This window comes from Typopeltis vanoorti, chromosome 20, assembly GCF_054136105.1.
Source record: "Typopeltis vanoorti isolate ZY-2024b chromosome 20, IOZ_Tvanoo_1.0, whole genome shotgun sequence".
NCBI lineage: Eukaryota > Metazoa > Arthropoda > Arachnida > Uropygi > Thelyphonidae > Typopeltis > Typopeltis vanoorti.
Window position 1 is genome coordinate 36,578,485 of NC_143568.1, and position 23,330 is coordinate 36,601,814.

General features: G+C 35.4%; 1 protein-coding gene across 2 annotated transcripts in view; it reads left to right on the forward strand.

Moving 5' to 3' along the window:
• LOC150095369 (uncharacterized) overlaps positions 1 to 23,330 on the forward strand; it is a 114,319-nt gene that overhangs the window by 34,696 nt on the left and 56,293 nt on the right. For both annotated transcript variants that reach the window (XM_090410079.1, XM_090410080.1), the window contains exon 2: positions 7,477 to 7,629. In XM_090410079.1, coding sequence (XP_090266205.1) covers positions 7,477 to 7,629 — 153 coding nt within the window. The remainder of the gene's footprint in view (positions 1 to 7,476; positions 7,630 to 23,330) is intronic.

Sequence of the window (23,330 nt, forward strand, 5' to 3'; positions counted from 1 at the left end):
ATAATTACCTGAAACAGCAGGTGATGGAAGAGACCAATGGTTTGAGAATTTTGGATCTGGTAATCGCATCAGAAGATCATTCTATAACTGTAGTAGTAACTATGCCTTCAATCTGGGAAAGTAATATACAGTCTTGTCTGGGGAGGTTGCTCAACATGAGGAAATTTCAGTCAAGAAAGGTTTTATGCAAAACTACAAAGCTGGCAATTATGACAAACTGGGGACAACTCGAAGCAGTGCCATGGCATAAGAAACTACATAGAATGAATTTCATTAGTATATGGGAAGTGGTCTAGGATTGTTTGAGCAAGGTAGCATCAGAGTGCATACCCAGGGTTGGGAAGATAAACCGAGTAGGGATTAAGTGGATGACTAACAATATAAAGCAGGAGCTGCAAGAAAAGAAAGCATTATGGAAGGAATAGAAACAACAAGGTGATTAGCATGCCCATGAGCATGATGAAGCTTAACTTTATAAAGCCAAACGAGCTGTCTTACCCTCTCTTAAATGCATTCACACTAGTTGCACTCACTACCCCAAAAGGTAAACTAACCACTCACTCACTACTCTGTGAGAGAAAAACTAGCTCTTACCCTTTCTTGATTGTGAACAAACTTAACTTCCATGAATATCCCTGTGTTCTTTCTGTATGATGAAAAATTTCATCAGACTTATAACCTATAAAAACCATTCAAAAGTTTATAGACCTCAATCATATCACTCCTCTTTCTCCTGTTAACAAGAGTGTAATCCACATACTTACAATCTGTCCTCATAATCTAAATCCCATAATCCAGATATAATTTTGTAACTCTTTTCTGAACCTTTTTGACTGCTTCTTTATCTCCTTGGAACCTGAGAGACAAAATCTGGCACAATAATCTAGTGTGGTCTTATCAAGGCCTTATAAAGAGGTAAAATGACTTCCTTATCCTTACATGGCAAGGTTCGCTTCAACATCGCAATTATCTTTTGAGTTGTATTTGCAACTTTTGCTATGTGACCTTTGAACTTCATATTCCTATTCAAATCATTTTGTGAGTGCTGGATATCAGTAACATCCCTGATTGCCCTGCCTATCTTTACATCATCGGCAAACAATTGCACATCTCCTGTTAGACCTTCCCTAATGTCATTAATGTATAGATTGAATAACAATGGCTGAAGGACCGAACCCCGAGGTACACCACTAGTCACCTTAAATCTGGCAGATTCAAACTCACTGTATACCACTTTTTGATATGTCTGTCAACCATCCACTGATCCAAGTCAAGAGTTTATGCAACAGCCTTCTGCATGGTATCCTATCAAATGCCTTAGCAAAATCCAATATTATCATAGTGTATCCATTCCCTTTATCCACCTTGGCCATGACATTGTTATAAAATATGAGCTAATTACTAAAACATGACCTTCCTTTAGTAAACCCATGCTGCTCCTTGCAGAGTATACCATATTTTGTATATCCATTTCTGTATGCGAGTCCTTACCAACCTCTAATATCCACTGCCACACCAGAGATGCTGATAGGTCAATAGTTAAACACATCAGTTTTTGCACCACCCTTGTACAATAGAACTATCATACGTTCCTTCAATTCTTGTAGTATCATTCCAGAACTGAGACTCAAGTTATACGAACATATGAAAGGCCTAGCCAATTTGGCTGAACATTCCATCTGTCCCTATTGACAAATTTTTATCCAGGTTATGCAACAGCTCTTCAGCCTCATTTTCATTCACCTCAAACTCTTCATCCAATGTAGTAGTAGCACTGTGTACCATGTTGCATATACCTGGTTGATATCTTAGTAAAGTGAGCACTCATTAATTGAACAATCTCATTAGCTTCTGACACTAGAGTACCATCTGCATTCAATAGTTATTTTTCCACATTCATTGCTTGTGACATAACGATAAGATTCTTTTGGATTGCCTTTAGCTTGCATAGCCAATTTCTTTTCATGTTCCGATTTAATTTCTGCACAATGCACATTATTTTCTGGTCTGAGCTTTATATATTTCATGACTCCTCTCACTCTTATTCTCACGATATTCTATCCACATCATCTTCTTGTGGAACACTAAGAATACATTCATATACTGCCTCATTTCAGCACTTTTTCAAAGATTCCCATTTATTGCTGACATTTTCTCCATTCGGTAGCTGATACCATGGAACCAAGATAGTATTCTCCTAAGTTGATCATTTCCAGCTTTTTAGTTCAGCATGTAACTTATTCTAATGTTGTTGTTGTCGAGTCTATTGAAGAGCTTCTTGATATGACCATGGATCTGTAGAACTGCTTTGGCAATTTGTTGAACTTTGATGGAGTAGAGCTTTTCTCTAGGGTTATTGTCAATATTCTGTAGAGCAACAGCAATTACTGGACAAGAATAAATATGGACAGGTGTTAGTTCAACTCTTGGACAGTTTTTGTATGTTTCATAGCTCCTACTACCATCTGGCTGAATTTGCATGCCTTTAAAATGTTCCATCCTTAGTCTGGTATTGATTGTGGGTATTTCTTTATTTTCATTAATTTCAGTGATTTCATTCTTCTTCTTGATAGTTTGTTTTACCAATCTTATTTTGGCAACACAGTTAGCATCATTTATTGAAAGTGGGTGTAATTTTTGAGGTAACTTGCTTCTTTGGCTAGTCTGTCAGCTCTTTCATTGCCTTCAATATTTACATGGGCTGGTATCCATTGCAGTGCGCAGTTCTTATTTTTCAAATTTAAGGATGTTAGTAGTTCATGAATTTCCTGTGTGAGTTTTGTTTTTCCCTTTTTTAATGCCTCTAGTGCAGATTTTGAGTTGCTGTAGATGGTTATTCCTTCTGTAATGTTTATTACTGGATTTGAGAGCTGTTTGTATGGCTGTTAATTCACAAGTCAAGTTTGAAGCTATTTTGCCAGCTGTGGTTTTGATTTGCATTTCCTCATCTCCAGGTAGAGGTAGAAAAACCCCTGAACCTCCTTGGTTGAGTGCTTCATCAGATGATCCATCAGTGTTGGCAATGATATGGTTTGGATTATTTAAGTGATGTATAGTGTCAAGTCCTTTTCTTTTATTTTCTTGCTGTTAATCCTTTTTTGAATAAGGTTCGAGAAGATTTAAGTTTATCATTGTGTTTTTTGATAGATCAGTGGAAAAGAATGGCTCTTTGCTTATTTCAATGGGGATAGGTGCTCTAAGTCAATCTGTTTTCTAATTTCTTGATCATATTGTAATGTAGATGATCTCTTTAGCCTAGATTTTCTTGTCCAGGCATCGAAAGTCCTGAGTGAGATGTGATCCTGTTGGTGGCTCCTGATTCTGTTAGTGAATTTAATTGTGGAGAGTTTTCCTGTCTTCTAGTATGTGAAGCCCACACTCTTGTTGAGCTTTTAAATTATTTGTGGATAAGACTGCACCTATGATAATTTTTGCTGCTCTTGTTGTACTCGATCCAGTTTTTCTTTTGAGCTAGTAGAAGCTGGAGCCCAGATTGATGAGACATATTCCATAGTGGGTCGTATGAGTGCCATGTATGTAGTTTTGAGTGTCTTTGGTTTTGCACCCCACTTTGTTCCACAAAGCCTTTTGATGATATTAAGCTTTTTAAGAGCTTTATTAGATTAGATATATTTGTAATATGAGTTGTAAATCTCAGTTCAGTATCTAAGGTTAGGCCTAAGTATTTTGGAGACTTTTTTTTCTATTTTGGTATTATATATTTTGATTTGAGGGTTGTAATTGTGTCTATTTTTTCTATTAGTGGAGAAGATGCTCAGTTTTGTTATTTTTCTGGGTTCATCTGTAGTTTAAGTTCCTTTTGCCCATCTTTCTAAGCCTTTTATTAAATTATTTAGGACTTTTTCAGATTGTTGAGGATTACTACTTGTGTGCCAGATTGCTATATCATCTGCATAGCTAGCATGCTATTTTTGTGTCATTTATTATGTGAGGATGGATATTGTTCATATAGATGAGAAATAGGAGTTGACTTAAAAGAGAACCTTGTTGGACTCCAGCCCAAGTTCGATGCATGTTGGAATAAATTCCATTAACTTTTACTTTCATTTTTCTTCCTTTCATGAAATCTGAAATCCAAATTAATGTATTTCTCCTTATGCCAGTATCGTATGCAATTTTTATTGACTTTTGTCTCCAGATGCGATTGTAGGCAGCTGTGAGATCCAAGAATATTGCTGTTGTCTTCTTTGGTGGTTTTTCTTGAAAGCCATCTATGACTAATTGGCACAGATAAAATAATTTATGTTCTGTACTGTGTTGAGACCTGTATGCAGTTTGGTAGAAGTTGATCTTGTTATTTTCTAAGTGCCAATTCATAAGTCTGGTATGTATTATTCTTTCATTTAGTTTACAGAGAGTGCTAGGTCAAAGGTATTGGTCTGTAGCTTTTACAGTCACTAGGGTTTTTGTTAGGTTTTAGGAAGGGTGTAATGACTGATGTTTTCCAGATTTTTGGTAGTTTGCCTGCATTCCAAGAGGTGTTAAATATCTTCAAGAGGCAGTTTTTGGCTTTTTTCCCATGTTTAATCATGGGTGATTTGTCAGGATCAATTTGACTAATTGCATTTTCTAATTCTGTCGTGCGGTCCTGAGTAAAGATGTCTTCAGAAGGATAGGTTCTGGATTGTATTAGCAGATGTTTTGCAATTTTCCTGCACTTTTTGTCTTCTTTGTTGTATTGCAGCTTGCTTGCATTAGAGTAATGTTTGGCTAATAAATTTGCCATCTGTTTGTTTGTTGCTGCTATTGGTTACTGAGGAGACTATGTTTAAATAGTGATCAGTATCCGGAAGTGTTGCGTTGTTTAATAATCTGATGATGTCCCAGTGTTGCAAGTCTTTTCTTGGATCTAGTTTCTTGCAGAATTCTTCCCACCTTTTTTAGTTAGAAATTTCATCTTTTATGTTTTGAGTTAATTCTGTTAACTTCTTTCTATTGTCTTCTGTATTATTTTGTTTTAACTATTCGTTGAAAATATCTTTTTCAGTGATTATAGCACTGATATTGTGATCTTTCCAAAAAGGAACCCAATTGTTTTTCCTGAGACCTCTGGGAATTGAATTTTTTGCAGCTTTCTGTATGTTGTTAGTTAGTTCTAGTAGTTATTGGTCAAGTTCTTTACTAGTGGGTATGCCAGTGCAATATGTTTCTAGTTGTGTGTATTTAGCCCATTTTTGCTTTTCTGATGTTCCAAGATCTCTCTTTGTGGTTTTTGGTCTAGCTGCAAATTAATGGTTGTGATAATAGGTCTATGATCACTGATGGCATTTTTTAGTATTTTCCATGGGTAAGACTCGCAGTTTCATAATGTACTACTGTGATGTCTAATGCTGATTCTGTGCCTGTTGTTTTTGAAAGATATGTATTTTTCCTGTTGTTTATTATCTCAAAGTTTAGATCATCAATTATGTCTTCTATTTGTGCTCCTTTCGATCTAGTTGTGGGGAGCCCCAAGTTGAGCTTTTGGCATTTAGATTTCCTAAAAGGATCTTTGTGTCCGACATTGTTTGACTTAGTTGTTGAAGTAATTCTGTATTTATATCTGTGTTATCTGGGTGATATGCATTGACTATTGTAGTAATGCATTTTGGTAGAAATATCTTGACTACTTGAGCCTCTGTGTTACTATTTATACTACTTTTTGTAGTTGATACGATTTCTTTATATTTGATTTGTTTGGTCTGTAGGAGTATAGCTAGACCTCTGCCAGAACGATCTGATCAATCTTTCCTTGATGTTGAATAGCCTTTGATTTGAAGCTTCAGATTTTGATTTAGTTTTGTTTCTTGTAAGCATGCAATGTGGATGTTATTTTTGTATAAAATGTTCTTAAGTTCTTCCATCATTTTTTTGAGTGCCATTGATGTTTAGCTGTAGTATGTTGAGAGTCCTCGTAGCATATTTCTCATCGAGATCCTGGACTGCAGTTCTCGACACACCGGCTACCCCAGACATGGTAGTAAGTTTGAGATCAGAACATACGCTCTTCATAAAATTGGGTTTGCCAGAGTCCCGTTAGCCACCAATTTTAAGGTTTCTTTCAGGGTTTGATGGAACAATCCAAGTGGGGAAGAAAAAAAAAAAAGTGGTAGCAGGATTAGACAAAAGAAAAACTTATTCTTTTGATATTCTAATGGGAATATCAATATAATTAGATACTTCCCAAGAAAGCACAGCATGATCACCATCACTAACTGGTGGTAAAATAGTCATATTCTTAACAACGATCCCTTCTGACACTATGAACAAATCCAGCACTCTATGACCCTCGAGTCTTTCACATGCTGCTTAAGAAAGTTGTCTCACACCAATTCATAAATTCCTCTTCATTCTTGTCATAAGATTTTTCTTCTACCCAATCAATCTTTGGATAATTAGTCATCCATAATGATCGCTCGTTTAGTACCCATAAGGTTAAATGCCTTATGCATTTCTTTGTCCCATTCAACTCAGCTGCCAGGTCTGGAGCAACACCCTATCATTAATTTCATTTTGTTAGCCTCCACTTCACACCAGATAGCCTCAAACTCATCACTACATGGAACATTAGTTTTCTTGCATTTATACACTACTGGACTTAAGGCATCTGATATCTTTAGTAGTACTCTCCCTCCTTTCCTATGTCTTCTGTCATTCCTAAAAATAGTATACCCATTACACTCAATCCCAGTTATCATGTCTGATTCTGATAGCCAGGTTTCACTAATGCCAACAATCTTAGGCCACATGATATTCAATAAAGCAATGAATTCAACTGTTTTGTTTATGTTCTTGGCATTTGTGTATAGACATACACCTAGCCTATTCTTATAATTAGATATGCAATCTTGTTTGGCCTTGTTGTAGAACTTTCTCTTTTCTCTCTCCAGACATACTCAAAAGGTACAAACCCTAAGCATATTTTTTTACCCCTTCACCAGATACATAACCATGTTCAAAGCTATTCATATCTTAATCATATTTGCATACCATAGCTGAACTTTCACACACATTTTTTCCATTCCTCCCTTGATGATCTAGTTTCCCTAACTCTCTACATTAGCGTCTCATACGTTAAGTAATTTTTCCAGGCAGTCCCTCTTATACAGGTCTTTTCTGCTGTCAAACACACTCCACACATCCATAATATTTTGAAAGATTTTGGCTCTCAATACTTGCATTTTGTGGCTCTATAAGAGATACAGTTATGGCTATAACAATTGCTCTATTCTTAGTATAATGAAAGACAGCTTGCTATAACTAAATGCATTGTGATTTAAATTAGCTTTTTTTACCCCTTTCCTTTTTTTCTCCCTCTATTAACTGATTGAGATCTATGTTTATGAGCTTATGCTAAGCCTTTGCACAGTTTTTTTTTTTTGTTTGTGTTAAACCTTTTGTCTTTTGAATTGCTAGTTCGTTTGCAGCTCAAATGTCTTCACGCACCTGGTGCATGTGTATTCTCCTCTTCCCTAGTAGGAACCAGTAAGTTAAAGTCTGTGGCCCAACCTAGTGGCAGACAATGTCAACAACATTCCTTTCTCACAGACATTACAGATGTCCGACAGATGGAACAAGGATTGCTGCAATTATTGGATGACTTTCACTCAGGAAAACTGCAAGCATTTGGTAATTAATGTTATTAATATGTTGTCTGATTTTTTTTATTAGTGTTAATGTCTATGCCAAAATATCAGAAATAAAATTATTTCTGATATTTTGGCATAGGCATCCTATGTGGACAGAACATCTTCCTTATGTTATCAATTGATTAGATTTTGGATCTCGAGTTGATGAGTGTATCTCAGAGGGTAATTGTTTTGTACAAGTTCCTTCCCTGAGCATTTGTAGCCTTGTAAGATGTTTAGCACTGCATGTGAGTTGAGAGTTAAATAATCTGGAAACCTCTTGATGAGACTAGACACGGAACTTTTTCAAGCTACTTTAGTCCTTCAGTAAGCAGGACCAACTGAGTGTTGAAATTCATTTACCACCTATATACAATACTAAGGAAATAAAATTTGTTCTGTTACTTTCCTTCAGCATATACATTCAGTAAGAAATACTGAAAAAAGTAAAGGTCAGAAACATATTTTAATAAATCCTTTCTTTTAGGCTTGCACGGTGATCCAAGTACATTTTTGAAAATTATGGAGACAACTGAGACAATGATCCAGAAGATGACCTTGATATAAAGGTCGAAACGTTGAATGTAGAGTTCAGTTATATTAAACTAAAGTATATTTTAATAAAATGAGAGAGAAATGAATGTGTGTTTAAGGCATGGGATGTAGGATAGTCAAGAATAAATGTTAGTAGATATATACATTTAGAATGTGCAATTAAATTATTTTTAAAAATATCTCAAGAGGAAAATGGAAAATTTGACATTATTCTTCACCTTGAAAGTAACTGATTTCTTTATACAGTTGTAGAAACAACTATTTCTGATAACTGGTAATTAGCTTAAGGAATTAACAACACATATAACGGATATTAATTAAAGCAAACTTTAATGAATACCTTCAGTATTTCAGCAACATCACGTTGCCATCTTCAGGAACATACAAATATGGTATGTGCATGCAGGCACTAACAAAAGCAAATGAGGAAGAAGGCAAGAAACAAATATTGTTCCTAAAGTCCTAATGGTGCCTTCTAGTGAGCTACTTGGGTTGTCTTGGCCATTGGGCTGAAGTTCTCATAATGTAGGCTTCCCAAATTTGGGGTAGTTTCATGCACCCAAATTTGTTGAGGTTTGGAACGTTTTTTAGACCTGCTGATGATTCCATGAATAATCTTTCGTACTTGAACTTGCTGTGTATTATTTTAGTTTTCTTCCAATGAATTCTATGGCAGGTATCTAAGACATGATCTGCCAGCCCAGAGTGGCTGTACTGGTGAGACCGGATGTAGTCTTTGTGTTCTGAAATCCTGATATTTGCTGTCCTGCCTGTTTGGCCAAAGTAGGACAATTTACAGCTGCAAGGGACCTGGTATACATCAGGTAGGTCTAGGGGGAGGGTTGGTCTTTGGTAGAGCAGATAAGAAATGCCAACTTTCTCTAACACAAATTCAGGTCATATTTTTTGAGGATATTAGTTATTTTCTCAGAGGTGCCCCGGATGTAGAGGATGGTGATAGATTTAGTGTAATCTTTATTGTGGAGGGGGGTTGTGGTTTACTGATTTTAGTATTTTTTTTTTGATTTTTTGGGGGTTGTAGCCATTGGCTAAGAAAGTGTTGAGGATGTGGTTTAGTTCAGTGGTTAGGGCATCGTGATCTGAGCAGATTAATTTTGCCCTATTGAATAGTGTTTTTATAACCCCATATTGTTGTGAAGGGGGGGGAGAATTGCTGGTGAATGTATCTGCCTGTATGGGTGGGTTTTCTATAAACAGAGAAAACCAAAGATCCATCAGGCTGGCGAGTGATTAGAGTGTCTAGGAAGGGGAGGGTGTTGTTTAACTCTTTTTTAAGGTGAATTGGACTCTGGGGTGCTGGTTGTTTAAGTGTGTTAGGAAGGAGTGGAGTGTATCTGAGCCATGTGGCCAAATAGCGAACATATCGTCCACATACTGAAGCCAAATATTGGGTTTTTTCGGCAGAGTTTAAGGCTTTCTCTTCAAAGGTCTCCATAAAGAAGTTGGCCAAGGGTGGGGAAAGTGATGAACCCATGGATGTCCCCTCTATCTGTTTGTAGAATTTTCCTTGCCAAACGAAATGGCTTGACACTTTAAATTATGAACAATGTTAGTTTCTTGCCTTCTTCCTCATTTGCTTTTGTTAGTGCCTGCATGCACATACCATATTTGTATGTTCCTGAAGATGGCAACGTGATGTTGCCAAAATATTGAAGGTATTCATTAAAGTTTGCTTTAATTAATATCCGTTATGTGTTGTTAATTCCTTAAGCTAATTACCAGTTATGTATGACCAACGTATAAGCCTTGCTACAAGAATTATTTCTGATAACTTTTCTTAAAGTTTAACAAGTTATTGAACAAACAGTGGACATCTTCAATTTCATTTTTTGCCCTTTTCATTTTCTTCATATGCTCTTTCTTTGTCAAATTGTGAGTTCTATTGACAGTTCTATGATAGTCTCTGTGAGTTCTATTGATAGTCTCTGTGAGACTCTAAAAACTCATTAATGTTTGCAGTTATTCACCTGTTTGTTCAATAACTTGTTAAATTTGTTTCAGTCTTTTCATAGTTTTATGCAATCAGGACCCACTAAACTCCATATTTTTCTGTTTAACTTCATTCCATGAATGGTAAATGATGTCAATGAGCCATATTGATAATAAATTTTTCAAAATTAACCACGTGTGCATTTGTGTTCTTGAATCTAGCTATCACACTTTGATCCATTGGTTGAATTAAGGGTTTTGTGTTTTGAGAATGTACATTGCTTACTCTGTTTTTAGTGATAATGGATGCCCTGGTGTATTATCCAATCGCTGAAATGCTTGTTTGCACAAATTCTTTTTGGCACATTACTTTTTGACAGTGCAAAAAATTCTTCATAAACCATTCATGCAAAATATGTACTTATCCTTAGGTTTTTGATGATTTTCAAATTACAGGCAATTGAGATTTATTGAAACCTTTTAAGCATTCTTGGGTTCTCCTATTTATAAACAAGCATAATAATTTGAAAACATAGCAGCATTTCCAAAGCAATAAAGAAAAGTTAGCAGATTCTTTGAAGCTTATAACCTAGTAGAGAGTTTTTGTTATGAATATTCTTTTTTCAGAACAAGATAGTTTCACCAACAAAATTTGTTGTACTTTACACCTGCCTTCCTCAATAATAAAACCTTGAAGTTTTCTACTATTTCAGTATTGGTATTGTTTCATTTGATGCATGGCAAGTTGCGCCATCCTGCTGAAATTTGCAGTCATATTCTTCAGTCTCTCAAGGAGAGCCACGAACTGGGTGATAATGTCTTGGTACAGTGTACTATTCACTGTTGTCTCAAAGAAAATGGTCTGACAATTTGACAGCATGATACTGTACCCCACACTCTGATTTTCAGGGAATGAGGGGGTGTTTCATGGAAAACACAAGGATTTTCCAATGATCAGATTCTTATTTTGGCTATTGACGTATCCACTTAGGTGGAAGAACCACTCTTTGTCAATGAAGAAAAAAATTGTCCAGCTCATGAACTCCATTTTCTTCAACATGGTATGGATAAAGCTTTAATTGTTTGGTGGCTCTCCAAGTACTGCCATATGACATACCTGTCTGTGCAATCAATTTATTTAGCCTCAGTCAAAATGGTTTGGTTTATAGTTTATTTGGTGCAAAAACAATCAAAGGTCATACTGTGCCATATTGAAGGTTACAGCTATACATAAGCAGTTAAAGAAAATTGTAAACAGTATGCTTGTACAAAAATTGAGTTCCACAAAGCAGCATCTACAGATAAACAATTGCTGCAGAGGACACAGCAACACACAAGGTCAGAGGTTATTATAGTAGTACAGAAATAGTTAACAATACAAGTTAATAAACAAAATGCATGTACAAAACACCAAGCCAAGGAATGCAGTATCTACATATAGATAAAATTATAACAAATGCTTTTACAGCAGTACATAAATAAATATGCAAAAAGGAATTATTATACAATATGCATTCTTCATGACAGAATAAGAATTGAGGTGTTTGAGCTCTGGTGCTGGAGAAGATTGTTAAGAGTGTCTTGGACAGAAAAATGAACAAACAAAAGTGTCCTAGAAGAACTGAATATCCACACAAGACTGATAAATATAACTGACAAGAGAATAATGCAATATTTTGGACACATATGTAGAGGGGAAAGCAACTACCTGGAAAAAATAATCATACAGGGTAAACCGTGTAGGAAAAGAAAAAGAGGAAAACCCCCTACAGGTACCAAATATCAAGAATCACTGGACTTAAACTAGAACAAGCAATAAGAGAAGCACAGAGAAGAAAGAAATGCAAAGCATCATCAGGAAGGTCACGAGTCCTTAGACATGAGGAGATCAGAGAGAGATGCATGCATAAAAATTAAATTTAGCGATGTGGTATCTACATATAAACAAAATTACTAGAAGGTTACACAAATATACAAGGTGTCCTACAGTGATACATAATTAATCAAAAAATAAACTAGCAAGTAATATGTATGCACAAAAGTTAAGGAACACAGTATCTATATATAAACAAAATTACTTCAGAAGTGACAGCAGTACATAAATAGACAACAGTACAAGTTAATAAACAAAATGCATGTGTACAAAACCAAGCTAAGGAATGCAGTATCTGCATGTAGATAAGATTAGAACAAATGTTATTACAGTAATACATAGTTAAAAAGGAATTATTATACAATATGTATGCATAAAATTAAGTTAGCAATGTGGTGAAAGTTTATTTTTTCACTTGGTTAGATTATAATAAAATTAGTTTAATCCTTTATCCAAGTGTGAGCAAACAAAGTTTGCGCCTGAAGTATCTTCAGGACTAGGGTAAAGTGATACAACACCAGGGCAACTCGTTGCCCTGGTGTTGTATCACTTTACCCTAGTCCTGAAGATACTTCAGGCGCAAACTTTGTTTGCTCACACTTGGATAAAGGATTAAACTAATTTTATTATAACGAGTTGCCCTGGTGTTGTATCACTTTACCCTAGTCCTGAAGATACTTCAGGCGCAAACTTTGTTTGCTCACACTTGGATAAAGGATTAAACTAATTTTATTATAATCTAACCAAGTGAAAAAATAAACTTTCAACATCTTTCTCTAAATCCAGAGTAATTTATTAAAAAAGGGTGGCACACCATTTGGCAACTCCTATAGGTAGAGATGACCTGCTAATGCTTCTGCCTGGTATTTCCACTAGGGCCTGGCTCCCACTGAAGAGACCTCAATAAAGGTCGAAACTAGTCGGTAGTGGTTTAATGCATAACATTAGACATATCCGCAAGGAGATGTGTTTTGCATTATAGGAGATACTGAGTTAGGAGTGTTGGTAGCTTTCTCCACCTTTGCAACGAGTTGCCCTGGTGTTGTATCACTTTACCCTAGTCCTGAAGATACTTCAGGCGCAAACTTTGTTTGCTCACACTTGGATAAAGGATTAAACTAATTTTATTATTAGCAATGTGGTATTTACATATTTGCAGAATTACAATAAGGTTATACAAATATAAGATCAAAAGCTACAGCAATACACAATCAGTCAAAAATCAAACTAATGAATAATATATATTTATGTACAAAAGTTAAGAAATACATTATTTACATATAAACAAAATTACAGTCAAGATGTGTTTGTACAAATTAATTCTTTGTAAAAAAATTAAAAACATCATGCAATCTACCTGAGTGTATATGGCTTGGTTAGATAGGTAAAAATTTCATTTCTCTCTCTTATGTAAAGTGCTGGTACTCTACCTGAATATGACAAATAGTGAGATGTGTATTGCATTTTTCACACATGGGAGGGTCATCAGTTCTCAGTAAATAAGAATGTGTAAGATGACTGTGACCTATGCAGAGCTTAGCAAGAACAACTTCCTCTATTCTCTTTATACATTGACTAGAATGCCAATGCTTAATTTCAGGTTTAATGTCATATAATTTGTTTGTCAGTGCTTCCTGCCATGATGACTTCCATTGAGCAATTAGCTTTGATTATAAGTTGTCTGTAGTCTGTGTATGGTATGTGAGAAAGTATGAGCTGATTTAGCAGGCTGTATCTGCAGCCTCATTTCCCTTAATTCCAATGTGGAGGGATGCTGTAGAAATTTTCCTGTTGTTTTGGTTTTATAGACTTGTCTGGTTTTGGGGAGGTTGAGGGCTTACCTTTGTCAGATTTATATTTATCAATTGTTTTGGGGAAGTATGGACGACCAGTGTCCATCTCTTCCTCTGGTAGAGTATTCAATACATCTGATGTGTTAGTGTCAGTTGGTAAGTTTAGTTTACTTTCAATGGGTACTGAAGTATCCATTTTTTTCTGTGGGAGTGTCTGGTGGTTTATCTTTGAGTGATATTTTTGCCATTATTTTTTTGACAAGTGGGACCATTTTTGAAGTTGTCTGGAGTAATGCCATAGGTCATGTGATTGATGCACTCAACAGAGAAGCACTCACGATCATAAGGTGCAGGTATGGTGAAATTATCAGAGGGTGGAACAGACATACAAGTTTGAGTTGTTGTTGTTGGCACTTTCTTAATTGTTACCTTCTCAGCATAAGAGGATCTCAGAGCAGGTGTGATGGTGGCTAGCTTTCTTTTTGCATCCTGATATATTGTGTTTTGCTCTGTTTTCAATTTTTGTATTTCTTTTTCATCTTTCCACTTCTGACATGCACAAGAGTAGGCTGGATGATCTCCTTGACAGTTGACACATTAGCTTTTTTTGCACAGCAAGATTTGTTATCTTACACAGGTAGTAGAACTACAACAAGCAGTTTGGACATGTCATATCTCTGACATTTAAAGCATCTTAGCAGGTTAGGGATGTACATTGTAATAGGACAGCTGAGATGCCCTGCTTTTACAGATGTTGGAAGCTTAGATGTATCAAAAGTAAGGATGATGTTCTTGGTTGAAACCAGGCGACCATCCCTATGTATCAGGATGGGCTCACACCCATCACTCCTTGATTTTTAAGTTCTGAGCATATCTTTTCATCAGGAACATATAGGAGATCCCATTCTGATATTAGTCTTCTGTAGGAATTGAGTGTTTTATGAGGTGTTATTGTAATTTTTATTCCACCAGTTGTCGTTGCTCTCAGTAGTTTCTCGGAATGTTGTCGATACATTGTTTCCACAAGGATATCACCAGAATGCAATTTCCTAACAGTTTTAGGAGGTCCTGCCAGTCCTAGACCCTTTTGAATAAAGAAAGGTTACATTTTCCCAATGGGCAAAACAAACACTTTGAAACACTCAGCTTCAACTTTGATGTGCACGACTTTTGAATCACCCTGTGTGTGTAATCACCTGTTGCATGAATGATTAAAAATGTTGATACATTTATATTAGTATGATATCTATTTCTTTTGTTTCTTTCTTCTGTTTCCATATGCTGTATATAACAGCATCAGTACTTGGTTGGGACTTTGTTAGAGCCCCTGAAACATTTGAGGAGTCAAGGAGTTTTTTGGTTCGGCACCAGAGCTCCCCACCTATCACAGAGCCACATGTGGGTGCCAACTGACCGGCAAGTAATTACTGTGCTCAGGAGTGGAACACCAGGTGTTACCCCAGATGCTATACTGGCACTACAGCAAGCCTAGAATCTCTACCCTTACACCATGGGGAGTGAGAGACTTACTGCAACACCGTTGACCCTTGCAGGCAAGCCCACTAACTGATTGATCCTGGCTGGGCCATCCAGGACCACTGGTCTTGCCGAAGTAGTGCAAGACTACCAGGATCCTCTTTCCAGATGTCCACGGGTCTCACCACATGACAAACACGCTGGCAGGGCATTGGATACCAATGATGGTAGTCTGGAAAAAAGGATAGTGAAAAGGACACAGGAGAAGTAGATCAAAAAATATGGGGGGGGAAGAAAAGCAAAGAAAAAGAGGAAGAATGTAAATGGGCCAGTACCATCACTGGGAGGTCTCCTCCACCACGAACAGTGCCCCACACAGAGGGGAGTCAAAATGGAAGGTGTTCCATGCTGCTATTTGTCTGCAACTGACTCAGGTTTTCCAAAAGCATTTGATTAATCTTGTGATTGTTGAATTTTGAGGAACAACAGATTGGAATACTTATGACTAAATTTTTCCACAAGATTTTTGTTAGAATGACAGGCAAAATAACATTTCAAAATAACTCCTTGCTCCTAGGAAAGTACAATTTAGCTTTCCTCTTAAACAAAACTACACAATGGACACCCATACCTGACATTGCAGATAGATTACACAAGTGGCCAATAGTCCAAGGGTACCATCTATAGGCAAAACGAATAATTAAATTAAAACACTTTGATGCAGCTCAGCTTCAACTTTGATGTGCACGACTTTTGAATCACCCTGTGTGTGTGTGTGTATAGATATAATATATATGTGTGTGTGTATATATTTTTTAAATTTATTATTAAATCTTTTAAAAATTATTTTTACTAGAATTTTAATATAATTAGACCACGATACTTTACATCGTGTGTAGTTTGTGTGTGTCATTGTTGAATATATCAGTTTCTGTTCTTGTTTAATTTGAAAGTCATACTGAAGATGCCCTTGATGCTAGAATGAAACACTTATATTAATAACAATTTATACATAAGTTAAATCTATTTTGTTATTTATTAATTATCATGTCTTACGTTCCTGTATGTCAAGTTATTTGTTCTTCTGTTATCTGATTTCCTTTGATATTTGTCATTATTTTAGCTTCTTCATAGTTTGTCTATAATCCTATTTTATTTGATACTGTTAATTCATTCATAATTTCTTCTAGTTCTCTTTGTTTGAGTGCTATTACTACAACATAAGTGTATTGTAAAAGATTTACTTTTTTTACCGTTAATATTAATCTCTTTTGTCATATCTAGTTCAATCTAGTTTGTTCATGGCATATTCTAATACTAGTCTCACGTTGAATAATAAAATTCGTCTACCACCTGAAGAATCACCAACTTCCATGCCATAGTGTGATTTGAACTTGTACCCTGTTGTTAGTTGGAGAGCAGAACCACCATCTGCTCGGCCAACCAAGCAACAACAAAGTTCTTGGTTTAATTTTAAGATGCTGACTGCTGTAAGGTTTGTTAAAAAATGTGCCCAGTCTATCCATTCCTGACAAAAATGGTGAATATGTTACCATTAGTGTTACACAGCAGTATTGTTGGTTTAATTCTTCAGCATTTAGTGTCTAAGTTTGAAATTTTCTCTGAAAACGTTGAGGTTGAGAATCTTTTGAGGTTCTTTTGCTGCTTGGTTTATTTAATGGTCTTTTAGAGTAATTACTCCAAACATCTAGGAGATCCTTTTCTTCAATTTTCATGTCACCATTATCATTTTTGATTCCTCGTACAGTAATCTTTCCTCCATTTCTAAGCTTTTTCAATAGTCCCCAGAACGTTTTACATATCTTGCTGATATGTATTTTTCAAACTGTTACCAGTCTTCCCATGATTTTTGTTTAGTTACTTTTACACATAGCTTAACTTTCTCACATTTTTTTTTCTGTATTCTTTTAGGGCATCTGCTGACTTATTTACTAGGAACTTATTCTAAAATATATCAATTAAATATATTAATATTTTTTGTTAATAATTTTGTTATTAACAGACCTCCATAGAAGTGGTAAGTTTACTACTGAGCCCTCCCTGAACCATCAACATATGTCATATTGTACTTTAAACTCATTCACATACTCTACACTTTCATTACCCTCTTAAGAAATCATTCCATTTACTTAATTGACACGAAAACACAAGGAAATAAGTAATTATTTATTTAAAACCATACATTTCAGCCTGAATATTACAGGCCATCGTTAGTGCCGACGTTAGTTAATTACAATGTAGAACTCAAACAACGGATTAATTTAAAACAGTGAGAGCCGCATGATGTTATACATAAAACAACACAATTGAGGAAACGTATTATTAGTTATTAACTGTATTAAAAAAAATCCTTTAATGATGTATGATTATTAGAATAAGACTCCCACATCTTAGATATTGAGAAGCATTCATTCCAATTTAAATCCAGACAGTGAAGTAAGGCTTCATTGCTTTTTTTAAATAAATATTTAAATTTGCAGCGACACAAATAAGTGTGTTTCAGACCATATGATATTTTGGTCTGTATCTATTCTGTGCTGTGCCAAGCCAGAGTTTTTTGTTGCTCATGTACAATTGATGTTGTATTCTCTTTTCCACTGAGTGTCCAGTTTGTATAAAGTAAAAATGATGACATTCACAGTGAACTTGGTAGACACCAGGAACAGCCAGAGAGGAACATTTATCTTTGTGGAAACCATGATGATAATTTGTTGATAGGAAGTAAAGTAGCCACTAAATTGTATTTGTTAAGAATTCTGAAAATTGGTTCTGGTTCTGAGATGCCAGAAATGTATGGGATAGAAACCTAAAGTACTGTTTCCTTGTTATTTGAGCTAGGATTATAAAAATAAAAAAAAATGTTGCATGGTCTCCTTTCTGAGAAGCCACTGAATTTCATATATCATGTGATGTTTAAGAGCTCTTGTTGTAATTGTTGAGGTGTAGAACATATACTGTGAGCACGTCATACTAAAGTTTTAATAATTCCAGGGATGGTGAGCAAAGTGATGTTGAATGTAGCGTTTAGTGACAGTGGGCTTTCAATAAGCAAAGTAAGTAGTTCACCTGATGATGAGCAAAGGAGTAGAATATCTAAGTAGGATAATTTGTTGTCTTTATCTAGTTCATAGTACATTTAATTCCTGGATGGAGATTTTTTTATATTAGATAAAAACGTAGGTAGCGTTTCTTTATTATAGGGCCAGATTGCAAAAATATCATCTATATAATGAACCCAAAATGAATTCCGAGGGTGTATGGATGAGAACAGTATATTTTCTAAATGTTCTAAATAGTTTTGTGAGAGAGAGGATTTCCCATGGCAGTTCCTTCAATTTGACTGTAAAACTTATTTTTACAAAGAAAATATCCAGATGGAATAACAAAGTTGAAAATCTATATGCAATGTTTCCTTAATTGTGTGTTTTATGTATAACATCATGCGGCTCACTGTTTCAAATCAGTCCATTGTTCACATTTTACTTTGTAATTAACTAACATTGCCACTGGTAATGGCCTGTAATATTCAGATTGAATTTTTATTTTTATTTTTTTTACTTATTTCCTTGTTGTTTCTTATGAATTGAAAAAACCTCATCGCACAAAGTGTCTCTTAAAGAACAACTCCATTTAGGCTGTTTTCTCCCTTCCCATATTGGGTTGGAATACTAACTACACAGCAGCCAATTAAACTCGTGCAGTTCTGCAGCTATCTTATCACAAGAAATTTAATGCTTTCAAACATGGCTATGTCCAAACATAATAAATACATCAGTCAAAAGGAATCTTGGATCCAATTCCAATTTATATTTTTGTAACAAATTATCAGTGTTCTGGGAAAATCCAGAAAATGATGGGTAGATGTATATTGCAGTTACTTTCAGTCCTAGAAACAATGGATGTATAGTTGCTGATCCAAAAACAACAAGAAACTTTCTCATGGAAAGTTTTTTCAAAACATTGGGAATGCTGTCTTATTCTCCAGAATTTCTGGAGAATAAGACAGCATTCCAAAAAAAAAAAAAAAAAAAAAAAAAAAAAAATCATTAAATTTTTGTGTTTTTAAATGGTGTGGAACTTTGACAATGAGCTCTTCAAGAAAGAACTAAAAGAACCTTGCTTCAATGTTTATCAAGTGCTGTAAGACCAGGTAACATCCATTATGAGATAAAACATCGACCATTATTCTTCAATGGATTACCTGCGTTGCCTTTATAACAGAATCATTTGGTGGGGGGGGGGATTTCTGGATTCCTGACAAAAGGTGAATAATATTGCCTTTGCAAAGTCAGTTAAGGATCCAAATTCAAACTAATTATTGTCTAGTAACTGTTGTCTAATTCATTAGCTGCTTCTGTAAGATCTTAGAAAAAATAGTGAGCCCTTTTCTGTTTTCTGGAGTGAGAACTTTTTTATTCTTTTCCAAAGACACATCCATCCTTTGTAAAAATCACTTTACATTAGATTGTTCAATTAAACAGAAAACATCCATCAGAAATATAAAAAAAACATGGGCATTTAATATATCAGCTTTTTTCAAACTGGAAAAAATGTGTGACCTGAATTTAATAAAATAATGATTATAAAGTGTTTATAATTCACAACAAAACACCAAGACATAGACATAGTAAGTAACGATGTTGTAAACAAACAGTTCACAAAAACTGAGCATTGATTGATTCATGGGAGCATCTCATCACTACAACCATTGTATGAGTGAACACAGCATTGTAATAACTGAGCAGTAGTTATGATTCAAAAGCATCATAGCAGATTGCTATAAATTGTCATATGGTGGAGTATTACTGTATTATTGTTGTATTTTGAATCATGACCACTACCCATTTATACAATGCTGTGTTCACTCATACAATAGTTGTAGTGACAAGATGCTCCCGTGAATCAACCAATGGTCAGTTTTTGGGAACTGTTTGTTTACAACATCGTTGCTTACTATGTCTATGGCTTGGTGTTTTGTTGTGAATTATAAACACTTCATAACTATTATTTTATTGATGACAGGCTAAACTTACCTCTCACTACTTTTGTTACATTTGTTACAAAGATATAAAGTTCTTAGCAAATATAAAGTGTTGCACTACTTAATGCTACAGTTATATGTAAATGTGACTATTGCTAAAATGGAAAAACTTTTAATGGTGAAGATTAGTGGTACCTTTAAGCCAAGCTATTCAGAATAACTTATTTGTTTGTCAAAATTATTCTAAATTTTCATTTGTGTATATGATGTAAATAAATGTTTTATTTATGTCATTTACATACATATATGGCCGCTTAAAAACATTATTAAACCATTACACATATCTGCAAGTGGAGGGAGAGGAAAGCAGTGATTTGCTATACAACAGTGGTCTGGAACCTAACATGTTATATGATTGGGGTATCTTAGAGGCTACCTTCCTCTTGTCATTAAATGTTTTATATAGTCAAAACCATCCATTTCCAAGTTAATCGACTCCTCCTCCCAGCCCTTTCAGCAAGAGGATAGAATTTCCGCAGGGTTATTTTAAGTATCACACTTTTTTTACTATTAAAATTAAGTAATGGAATGGCTTCTTCTAACCATAAGTAATACTTATAGCTGAAGAAAATTATGTTGATGTTACCATTTTTAAGGGTAAAATGGTAACAGTAACATGCAACATGAGGGTCTTTAGATGCTGAGCAAGCAAACAACTGACTTCTCTCTTTTTGGGGTGCTTGCAAATGGATTTATTTTCCTTATAGTACATTTTCTGTTCCCTGACTTAGAATTAGGAGTAGGACAAACTGCAATCTCACTTGCAACAGTCCAGTTGCATGGGATTCATATTTGATGAAGATAAAAAAAATAAACATTAACATAGTTATTATCTAAGGGATAAGTGCAGGAGAACTATGAATATTCTTTGCTCTCTTTCTTCACATCTTGGGGGTGTGCATGAATTCTATTTGATCCATTGTTATTGAGCATTTATTTGATCAAAGGTTAATTATGGGTCACAGCTCTATCTGTTCCATTTCCAGAAAATAGTACTGTGATGATCAAATCCTTTCCTCTATCAGGCAAATAGGACTGTATCTGGTGCATTTACAATATTGTGAATAAATATTGTAATAAAGAATTTATTTTTTTAAAACCTAGCCTGTAACTTTTCCCCACTGCTGAGGTAAAGGCCTCTCCCATTGCAGGAGGGTTGGGTCTGCTTCTCCCATGGTGCCCCACTCCATCTTGGGAGAGTGTTTATTCACATATATGAATGAATGAAGGTAGATGACAATCACAAACATCCATGCTTAGGCAAGATTCAAACCGAAAGCCTCTTAGCTGGAGAGTGGCTATGCTAATCACTCGGCCAACTAGGACAGTACAATGTCACCTATCCTTAGCCTTTACATTGAAGAAAACTGAACCATCTCTATAATTTTTATTCCAGTATCTCTGCTGTTTGCAATCAAAATAAAATTGTTCCCAGACTATCCTACATGTAAAATTGTATTTTTGGTGTGCACTTGAAAACCTGTATAACATACATGGTATGTACCCATTTGATCTGTGCATTAAAGAACTATTATAAGTTGTAAATATTGCTGTAGACAATACTGCAAGCATGCCAGAAATGACCTTCCACTTTGGCATGTCCATGCAGTTTCTCTGTTTGGAAAGGGGAAACATCTGTCAGCAACTCTTCAAAATACACAGAGCAAAATATTCTGATTTTCTACTAATCTATGCAAAATGGTTCAGAATAATATTTAATTGGATTCTAGTGAAATACAGCAGCTTTACTGCTGAGCTGCATGCTGTTAGAGCTTCCATAAACTATATAAAGTTGGATCAAAGGAAAGTAGGCTGCAGATACTGCAATCAGGTTATCTTTCTTTAATAAAAGCATCTGACTTTTTACACTTTACAAATTATAAGCCGTCATATCCATCTGTCCATCCATCTATTCATTGGACATCATCAGATATCATATGGCCACTCAGTTGCTCAGTGATGTGTCCCACCATTCCTCACCAGGTAGTCCTGTTGTACGCTTTTCTAGAAGCTCTGAAAATCAGTCACTCCAGACACTATCCATGCATCTCATTGATGGCCTTTCCTTTCTTCTTTTTCAGAAACTTTACCTTCTATTACTGTTTTGAGAAGTCCTCTTTCTATAATTGCAATCTGTCCAAATTATTTCAACTTTCTTCCGTCAATATCCTTAATGAACCTTAAAGTTGTACCAGTCCTTTCTAGCACCTATTTTGTTTGTCCACCTTTCAGTATATGATATTCTCAACAGCCTTCTGTAACACCACATCTCAAAACATAGCAAAAGTATATCCTCCTCTCAGACCTCTTTAGGTTCCTAGTCTCACATTCATAAGTCGCTGTTGGAAAAACAGCTACATCCAGAATCCTCAGCTTTGTTTCTGTGGAGATAATGCATCCTTCCAGATTTTAGACAAGTCTCTGACTATTGTTTTAGCCATTCCTATTTCTAATCTTCTGATGTCTTATGAACAGCAATTCTTCACATTAATAATGGATCCCAGGTACTCGAACCTGCTGACTTCCTGAATTCTTTCTTCATTAAGGTACTCTTGTTTCTCACGAGCTTTCCTGTCTTCATTTCCTTTAAGAACCATAAACTTTGTCTTGCTAGGATTGAGCAGAAGTCTCTGTTCTTGCTGGTCTCATTAACTCATCACCATCAAATTCCTGCCATCTACCCTCAAAGGGTGTACAGGATATGATAGTACTACATGAAAAATTTACATTATTATTAACTTCCTATCTACAATTTTCCTCCAAATCAATCTGTTACTTTCAAGACTCCAACATTGTCAGATCTTATGTTTCTATCTTCTAAGGCACTTTTTACCATATCAATCCACCTATATCTTGGTCTTCCTCCGGATCTTTTTCCTGACAACCTGGCAGAGAACACTTGTTTTGCTAATCTTTCCTCTCCCATTCTGTTTAAGTGACCATACCACCTGAGATTAGCTTTGCTAACCATGTCAAGGTTTTTCTAATATCCC